This window comes from Colossoma macropomum, unplaced genomic scaffold (assembly GCF_904425465.1).
Source record: "Colossoma macropomum unplaced genomic scaffold, Colossoma_macropomum, whole genome shotgun sequence".
Taxonomy (NCBI): Eukaryota; Metazoa; Chordata; class Actinopteri; order Characiformes; family Serrasalmidae; genus Colossoma; species Colossoma macropomum.
The window spans coordinates 23,109,942-23,120,221 of NW_023494786.1; the positions used below are offsets into that span (position 1 = coordinate 23,109,942).

A 10,280-nucleotide genomic window follows, 5' to 3' on the forward strand; every position below is an offset into this window, starting at 1 on the left:
CCATCTAACATTCTGAATTCAGTTAATGAAGGCCTTGCTAATTAGCTAATTAGTTGAATAAGGTGTGTTTAATAAGGCGAAGTCTTATTAAGGCGAAGTGTGATGAAGTCTGCAGTGTTTTGACCTGTGAAGACTGGAGCCTGACACATATATCCTAAAGGATCAAATGAACATATCTGGACTGTAAATGAGGCCTTTTTTGTGCCTTAAGCGCGTGATACACCTTCTCATGCTCTGAAAATGTAATTCATCCTCTGATATGGTACATAGGGGTGGGTGATAACACTGATTTTCATTTTGATCTGTAAGTAAAACCAAGGCTAGCTTTCCAATATTGATACAACTGCTTTTAAAGAGCCCACATTATGAAAAACTAATTTTCCATAATTAAAAAAAAACTAAGCTTGATGTAATATGTAAACATTGTTAAAGTTTCAAGTCCCCAGTCCACGTTGTTTTTTGTGATGTCACGAAAACCAGAACATTTACATATATTAACCTTTTCAGCCTTCAGTAGTAAAGTTCCATCCATTCATGCCCATTTTAAGCACTGTTTCAGCTGGGACAGCTTTTAAATGTGGCACAGTAGGCCTACAGGGTAGCCAATCAGAACTGAGGTTATTTGCAATTGTATCAGTCTTAAAGCCACCGTAACAAAAAATAACAAGTTTAATTCCTAAGAGAGGTAGAAGAATGATCATGTATGAAAAGTATAATGACTCTTTTTGGTACATAAACCACAAGTTCTCTTCTGGTGGGGCCAGGCATAAGCAGTGCTAAGCGAGGAGCACTTCCATCATTCAGGTATATGGCTAGTGGAGGACAGAAACCTGGCTTGGTTTTCAGGGAAGGCAGGAAAGCAGTGATTTAAGAGTGGGCAATATGGTAACATCATGAACACATTTTCACAATATGTATCAGAACATTATCACAAAGTTTTTGCTAGTGAACAAGTATAAAATCGATAAAGTATTTTAAGAATGCTGTGAGAAACTAATAGTAACCAGTTGGTATTAACGAATGAATGAAGTAAGGTAATGGCATAAAGGGCACAAATGCAATCAGCTGCTTATGACTATTCAGTTTATGTAGTTACTACACCGGTGGTTGTTGTTTAAAGCCTCTCTATTAATGCTCTAAACAACATCAGGAAAAGCATATAGTCCCAAACTTTATTTAGATTACAATCATATATTGCTGTATTGCCCACCAAGGTTTCTAAAGATGAGACCAGAACTACACAGAGTATCAGCAGATATGAGTAAATTTCTGTAAATACTTTTCTGTACTTTGCCACTCTAGAACATCATCTACTATCTATACTATGCTATACTATGCATGGGCTTTTTGCTATAATTATACAGTGATGGATGTGGCACCAAAGATCATGTGCAGTTGTATGTAAGTTGTATGTAAAGTCGTCTGTAGGTTTTTTTCCCTGTAAAGGATGTTCACCTAGAAAATCAAAGCATGTAATGTGAACCTTATACGTAAAATAAACTTTTGCAAATGACTATGTTCTCACTGTTTGAGAAACAGGCCAAATTGGTTATGATCTTTGAACTGATCAGAGTCATCAGGCACACCCCAAATACTGGCTTTGCAAGCTGGAATGTATTTTCAGCTTTGCCTGAAGTAAAACATGCAAATATCTGTGCATATCATTTGACAAACAAATAGAGAGTGTGAAAGCTACCATTCAGCTAAGGTTTGAAACTCACCCTCTTAGAGATGGAAAAAAAGTACCAATTTACACAGCCAAGTAATTTATTGTTCCATCAGACACTGCATAAGCAACCTTCATGCACATCTTCATAGAGAACAATCCTTCAATTCTGTCACAGAAGTGGCAATCAAAATGAAACGCATAGAAAATTTGTTCAAAGAAAGCAGGGAAAACATTTAAAAACAAGGACAAATATCCAGCATATACAGACAGGAAAGTCAATTCGAAAATATACTATAACAATCTTAAATAATCAAAGCATGAAAACTGCATTGTCAATAGTCAGATGATTCATAACATCACTTAAAATATCACAATATACAAATATAAATAGAACAAAGTTTCTGTTTCTACAAAGCTAATCCTCAGGCAAAGAAACAATACAGCAAAATCATCAGTTCCTCAGAACAAAAAAGAAGCAGTCAATATTGAATACATTTACTAAATCAATTCATAAAAGATCTAGTGAATGTAATGATTCAAGCAAAACAATGCTTACAGCCTAATGTGAAGCATGTTCTATGGATCCTCACTAACTGTTTTATAGCATGCTGAATTCCACTGTTAACTGAGTTTGCACTGTAGTTCCTTTACATTATTCAACAGATTTAAACTAAAACTATACAGGTTAATAATCTAATAGTCAGTGGTTAGAATATAGTCTACAGTCTACAAGCAAACAAATACAACAAAATAAGAGAGTCATTTAAGGCAGACATCATTTGTAAGGATGATAATGGCAGAATTGGACAAGCGTTCTGAAACCAGAAAACACAAGCACAGATCACTGATATGAATGTGATCAGATTTACATTAACTTTTTATGTGTCAGAGTTTGCAGAAGGATTATTTCTGACTGTGTTTAAAAGCGTGTGTATTTATGCTTGTGAATGGGATGCCCTCGTTCCTATCCAGAAAAAAAAAAACAGGGAACATGTACTATGCTGCATGAATTTAATTCTTAAAAGGTACAGTAATGCTTGTAAACCTTTTTAATATTGTCAGTGAAAACACACCTGCTTGAATAGCCATCTTGTAAGAATTAAGGTATAAAAAATAATAAAACAAAATAATAAAAACATCAGCAAAACATGATTACAATAAATGCGCCTTTGCTTTCAAAACTGTCCTTGGAATGCTGTCATATACCTTTCAAACAGCTCTAAAACTTGCTTAGACAGTTTTCAAATGGCAAAGATCACAAATATCAGCTTCACACAACTCATGACACCCAGTTAGTCTGGGTTAAGGAGGTGTAAATTGAGTTCAGTAGCAGCTAATTACTGGTTTTTAGCAGCTTTGTCACGCAAGTGTCCGCCTACCCTGGTCAATCTGTTTCAATTTGAAATCATGATTTGCATGTTAGCATTGTTAGCATATTAATCACAATCGATTTTAATACATATATATGTATTATATATTTACCAGCCACTCCTTTGTAGCTCCACCTTGCTGGTATACAGTTAGAGACTGAAGCTCATCTATTGATTCACAGATTGTGTTAGTAATCCTGTAGGCCTTCATTAGTAGTCAGCTTCTGACCACTGAGCTAGTCCTGGCTAGATATTTTTGGGGCTTGGACCACTGTGAACTTAGCAGTGACGCATAACAGTGACGAACGTAAAAACCCTATACACTCATACCAGCCCCACACATACCACCATACCGCTACAAGGTTAGTTTCACTGCTAGTCTGAAAGTGGTCAGGGGTGGTCCCTATGCTGGTCCCTTTCCATTAATAAACAGGGCAGAGGGTGGTAGACAAATTGTGCAACAACAGATGGGTTAAAGTGTTTAAGTGTATATCTACAAATATCTGCTGTACGGTAAGTTTCTGTTAAAAAGGCCAATTAATGTATGTCCAAGGTAATTGTAGCTGATGAACCAGACACTTAGTGTATATATGCACACATATATCCATATATAGTAAGTATATACAGAAATACACTGTAAATGCCATTACAAATAGTAACATGCAAATTGTTTCTGATCGCTATTTAAGACCATTCAAACTCAGTTTGTAATTATTTTGTCTACCTCCTGTATGTTCTCTGTCAGCATGTTTGTAGAGATGTGTGTGTTCGTGTATTTGTGTGCATGTACACACATACACACGTATACACACACGATTACATATATAAAAACAAAAATAACGCATGTCAAAAAGGCAACAAGGTAAGCACTGCTTAAGTCATTAAATACAACTTCAGGTGAAACAAATGGCGTCAAGCAAAAGTGTCAGAAGATTAAGGGCAGGTTCATTATTCTTGTTTTGTTTAAGCAAATCACTTTGTGCCACACCTACAGGATGCTGTCATTCATCCCGAACTTTTATTCTGATGATTAGGTCTGCATTCTGTATTTTGAAAATTGCCAGAACAGTGTTCCAGCTATTAGTCAACAAAGATTCCACACACTGTCAGAAATAAACGTACTATGCAGGCACATTTTTCATTCATCCAGGTATAAGCAATGTAAATGTACCCTCAAAAGTACAACTATGGTTTTAAGGTCCAACTGTGTACCTTACATACGTCTTCCCAGGGAAAGGATACATACTTGTAACTTTTCATAAGCTAATGTTTTACAACAACAAAGTAAAACGCATGGAGACAAGACAGGATTTATGGAGTGAACACAACTTAAAAAATATAATTGCAATATTTTATGTTACCATTATACTCTCTAACTAAACATACTGAAGATGTAATCTTGAGGGTGCCACCCCAGTGACAGTTTAGTACCTTTTTTCCTGAGAGTGCATGAAACCTTTAGTCAGCCAGTTTATGTTTAAACTCAATTTTACACTAAATTAGTGCAGTTAACCAACAGGCAGCACTTCTTCCCCCATCAGCTACCAGCTAGTCCATCTATTGTGCATTCCAGATTGGTCAAAATGTAGAAGTGTTTTTTTGTTACAAACAACAAATGCCCACATACCAAAATGAGAGCATTATCACCCAGCCTCAATGCATTATTTCCAAAGGTTATTATACTGTATTCCATTTCTTTAGACTTGGGCTGGGTTAATCTCAAACCCTATTTACAATTACAACAACTGTGATAATCACAATAATCATACTTATCTTAATCTATCTAATCTGATTCTTAAAAATCTAATCTGCACCTGGCTGTAAAAAGGCAAGAGTAGTAGAAAGGCAGAAGAAAGTGATTATCTCAAATGTAAATTACTGCTTGAATAGCCATATTGGGACTTGTGCTGTTTTGATTTAGGGACCTTTGGGGGTTGCTTTTCTAGACACAAAGCCTAAACTGGACTAAATGTCTTTTTAAATCAGACTAAAAAGTCTTCCACTGTAGTCTTGTGACAAGACTCTACTGTACTATATTACTCAACACAGACCCAAACAATGGGATTAGAGTCTGGGATGAATGACATTATGCTGCATATGCGACAAACCACTTTATTCAAAAGTACTGAACCTACCCTTCCAGCTCAGCACAGGAGATCCCCATTCACAAACTCACACTCCTCTGGTGCTGTTTGAGGAACTGCTCCTGCTTCTCCTTCCCTGAAATGTCCAGCTTTTTGTTCAATTTGTGTTTCAAGCTTCCTTTCTCTTCATCCTTCTCTTTCCCTTTCTCCTCCTCTTCTCCTGAGAGACTGACAGTGTCGCTCATCTGGCCCAGGTGCTCCACAGAGTCACACTTTTCCAAGTCAGAGGCAATGGTTTTGAAACTGATTACTGAGACAGAGTCAGAACCAGCTACCTCTCCACTAGTTATTTTCTCTTTATCTCTCTCCCACCAGCCAGACTCCCTATGTCTCTCCACCCACTCCATGGTCTTAGTCACACCTCCCTGGCCACCCACCCAATCATTTGACTTGGTGTGGACTTCATAGAGTCCATCTTCAGTCCTTGTACTAATGACTGCCTCTGCTCCTACGGGAGGACTCCGTGCATCAAAGGCTTTTCTAGAGCCCTCCTCTGAATGGTCCTCTCCTCTCTGGGCATGGATCTCCTCACTAATTTTTTCCAGGCGGCGGAGAGTGATCGAGTAACGTTTCTTTACCTCAGTCACACGCTCTTCTAAGTGATTTACTTTCAGTTTGTGCTCCTGAAAACATGAGACAAGAGGTCTCACTAAATAAAGGCCAAATATGAAGGGTAACAGGGTAAATGATCACCAGTTAGTCATAACAAGGCATAAGCTTCTCTGAATCATGAAAGTACAAGGATTTATTATGGTAAGGAAATTACTATAAAAGAGTGTTTTAACAGTAAAGATGATAACACCACAATGCTTTAGATTTTTTTTATAAACCTTTTAGAAAATATATATTGCACACAACTGCCTTCACAGCTACATGCGCTTCTGTGCATTGTTTTTTTTTATAAGCCTGATGAAATAATATTTCTTTACTAAGTTAAATGCAATTACACATACCCAGAAATGAAATTGATAATAAGAATTCTGGGGACTACAATAAAAATATACACCTTCATTCACTGTCTCAATATATCACAAGGCACAATGCTTGACTAGATCTGTGCAAAACCTAAAGCAATGTGAAATCAAACTGACCTCCAGTATGTTGTTGAACTGAGCCTTGAGCTCAAAATAAGGCTTAGACTTGACAATGGCCCTCTTGAGAGACTTCTGCAGGGTTTGCACTCGAGCCTCAGCTGCTTGACACAGCTGAGTGACACGCATGTGCTCTCGCTCACTCCGCAGTCGCTCTTCTTCTGCCTCGTTCACCTGGCGAAGACGAAAACAGTCAAGCATCATCTCTCTCTGACATTCAATTATTGTATTTGAAAATGATACAAAGGCAACACAGACTTTTTGGGTACAGTTCAACATGAAAGAGCCAGAATATTCCTCACATAGCCAGTAATATGTTCCCTTCCACAATCTACTTGAGGAACACTTTTAAAAATTCTATTCAAAGATGGCCTGGAAATCAAATTTGATGATATGGCAGTGAAGGACATGTGATAACTGAAAAAGTCAAAACGCAAACAACAGCAAAAGGCAGCCACTAATAAAAAAAGGTCCAAGGTCAAGACTGCAGCATGCAAGCTGTGGACTTTGGACAAAAAGGCAGTGTAGTTTTATAGGGCAGATACCCTTGCTGTGGCATGATTGAGCATCTCTTGCCAGGTTTGATCCAGAGTCCTGTCTGCTGCAAGACCCTGCTCAGCTACATATACCATCTCCCGTGCAGCAGTGTGCATGGAAACGGCCCTCTCGTAGCTAAGCGCTGCCTTCTGGGTCTCCTGCTGGGCCTAAAAGGTGCATAACACAAACACAAAGCATAAAGAGACAAGGCCAGCCAGGAGCTGGTTTTACATAAATGAATGATAAATCATGATGTTCATCCTCCATTTCATTCATAGTTACACTGAAATGTGTGTATTTTATGGCTTGTCCTTACACTTTTTTCATAATGTGCTGTATGAGTACCTCTTTAGCTAATCTCCGTGCCTCATAGTACGGCCTTGCTTTCTCAATGCAGGTGCCCAGTTGAGAGCTTTGTGCATTAAGCTTCCTGGCTGAATCAGTAAGAATCTTCCTGTAGCTCGACCTCGCTTCCTGAAAAATAAAATGACAAATTCATAATGTAAGTCTTCCAGTGTTTTGAATGAGGACTTTTTGGCCCATATTTGAGCCACATCAGGCTTCAGAGATTTAACACTAAAAAAAACCATGATGTATCACGTACTTCAAGTAAAACAAACACAGAAATAGACAAAAACATTAGATTCTTAAAATACAATACATATAATACTAAATTCTGATAGTGTCAAGAGCATTGTTTTCATAAATACTGGAGCATTTTTCAAAACATCTACTTTTTGCATGTTCATAACACTTGATACCTCTAATACTGATACATTTTGATGTTTCACTTACATCTAGTTGCAGTTCAAGTTGATTTATCTCTTCGCTGGCTTCATTCAGGTGCTCCAGCTCCTCCTGCATGGAGTACAAGAGTTTGAGTCAGCTACCTTAGTATAGTATAGTTCACCTATAATTCATGAATAGTACATAACCTTAGTTGGACATGATGGTGATCAGCAAGTAAGTACTGGTCAAACTATATACTAGTATTGAATTGCACTATATGTCCAAAAGTTTTCTTTCACCTGTTCATCCAGCATTTCTTCCAAAATGTATGACCATCTGCTGCAGTAACAGCCTCTACTCTTCTGATGAGGCTTTGCACTAGATGTTGTAACACTGCAGTGAGAATATGACTGCATTCAGCCACATGAGCATTTGTGAGGTCAGGTACTGCATGTTGGACGATTAGTACTGAATCACAAACTCCAACTCATCCTAAAGGTATTTGATTGATCACTCCGGAGAACACAGTTCCACTGCACCACAACCCAGCGATGATGAGCTTTGTTGATCTCTAGCCGATGCTTAACACTAGGCATGGTAAACTTAGGCTCATGTGTGGCTTCTCCAGAGCTTCTTATCCAACTAATAACACTTTTCTATGGAGGTTATGCAACCTCAGTGTGTGTAATCGAACGTGTCAGCAATAGGTGCACCCTAAAGCAGCTGAATTCACGGAATTCACTGAGAAAGGGTTATCGGTATACTTATGGACATATAGTGTATAATTTCTCTTTGGTGTACCAACAAAGAGTGTATATCTCCCAGATGTACCTCCATAAATTTAATTACATTATCTCAGTTGGACATTGTCGTGATCATAAGGGTTAGTTTCGTATCCGCCAAATACACTAGCTAGCCAGACTAACGTGTGTATGCTAGTTAACATTTACCTGTATTCGAGGGTCCAGCTCGTCATCAGCTGGTTTTCTATGGACCCCTTCCTCTGCTCCTTCTTCTTGTTGTTCTAGTTCTTCATCACACGTCTCATTATCTCCCGTTTTCGCAGACTCGCCGTCGACGTCTCTGTCTTTACATTCAAAAACGCTATTTTCCGCAACTTCAGCGAGGAGAGTTTCTTCCCGATTCCCCACCTTCTTCTCCGCCAGCGCTGCAGAACCAGCCGGACTCTCCCGCAAGCCCGTCCGTTCCGAGTCCATACAAGCTGCCATGGAAAGAAAGATAGCGTGGACAGCTAACCTAACAGCTAGCTAACTAAACTAAAATACGCAGGTTATGTCAGTTAAGTGGTCGCAGTTTTTGTGCGCATCTACATAAGCACATTTGTTTATGCTAATGTTGGTCTAGTAAGGTAACGTTACTAGCTAGCTGAGTTGCTACCCGACCAACCATTTTTAACGACACGACGTTACTTCGTACAACATCTGTGTAATAAAGGCACCAACAAGTCATAAAACGTGTCGTTCATTTAAAACGTTAACTCGCTAGTCAGCCAGCTAATGAATACAAGGCAGCGGAAGGTAAATACAAACGGCTCCATGAGCGGTTTCGGCTTCTGTAGAATCATTACGCAGGTGACACGTCACTGGAGCGTCACTGCGAGCGCCACGCCCCGTTTTTTAGAGAACACACTGGCTGAATCTCAAATGGCTCTTTAGTCCCTACATAGTGCACTTCAGCGGTCGAGAAACTATGGCTTCTACGCCCGAATAGTGTTATAAACATTAGACAGGGAGTCGAATGACCGAATAAAAATAGCTGTTATATTACATTTTATACTATTTATACTACATACATTTTATACTAATATTTACATATTACTATTTGGGTGCAGAAGCCACTATTTTATGTCCCGCGCAGTGCACTACGTAGGGAGTACGGATCCATTTGAGATTCAGCCATTCCTACCGAACAACATTTTCCCTCTGCAGAAAATAATACGTGCCTGATTATCGTGGAAAGCCCATTCAGCTTTTCTCCACAGTTTTTTGATATCAGAAATTACATTTATGCAAGTAAAAGAAAAATAGTTTTATTAATAAGTACGAATTAATGATTAAGTCATATAAAACATGAACTTTAACAGGTAACAAATAGAATTTCAACATATCAATTTCTTTAGCATTGATTATGTTTTAGATTAGATTAGATTCAACTTTATTGTCACTGTGCAAAGTACAGGTACAGAGCCGATGAAATGCAGTTCGCATCTAACCAGAAGTGCAAAATACAGTATTATTTACATATAAAGTGCAGAAGGATGGTAGAGTGGTAAAAAAAAAAAAATAGATATGCAAGTATAAATATAATATACATATATACAGAGTGAGTGGAGAACGTACAAATGTAGGTGGTATGCACTGTGAGAGCAGCATATATAAAAGGTAAGTATGCAGAGTGAACTTGTACAGTAACTGTGCAAATATGAACAGTGCAGTAATAGACTGTGCAAATATGAACAGTGGATACCAGGACATAAAGTACAATAACAGTGCAGTGAGTGCAAAGATGCAGTTAAAGTGGCAGTGAGGAGTTCAGCAGGGTCACAGCCTCAGGGAAGAAGCTCTTCCTGAGCCTGCTGGTGTGGAGGCTTCTGTACTGCCTGCAGATGGGAGGAAGGTAAAAAGTCCATGGTTAGGATGAGAAACGTCCCTGATGATGTTCCTCGCACTGCCCAGGCAGCACTTATGGTAAATGTTCTTAATGGAGGGTAACTGGGTAC

At 38.5% G+C, this 10,280-nt stretch overlaps 1 protein-coding gene across 1 annotated transcript; it reads right to left on the reverse strand.

Moving 5' to 3' along the window:
* Positions 1–1,749: 1,749 nt before the first annotated feature.
* On the reverse strand, positions 1,750–8,769 carry sh3bp5la (SH3-binding domain protein 5-like, a). Its single transcript, XM_036564369.1, has 6 exons — positions 8,491–8,769; positions 7,607–7,669; positions 7,157–7,285; positions 6,820–6,978; positions 6,275–6,448; positions 1,750–5,806 (listed from the first exon to the last, which is right to left on the reverse strand). Exons 1-6 carry the CDS (start codon positions 8,767–8,769, stop codon positions 5,204–5,206), a joined length of 1,407 nt encoding a protein of 468 aa, XP_036420262.1. The 3' UTR covers positions 1,750–5,203.
* Positions 8,770–10,280: the final 1,511 nt, after the last annotated feature.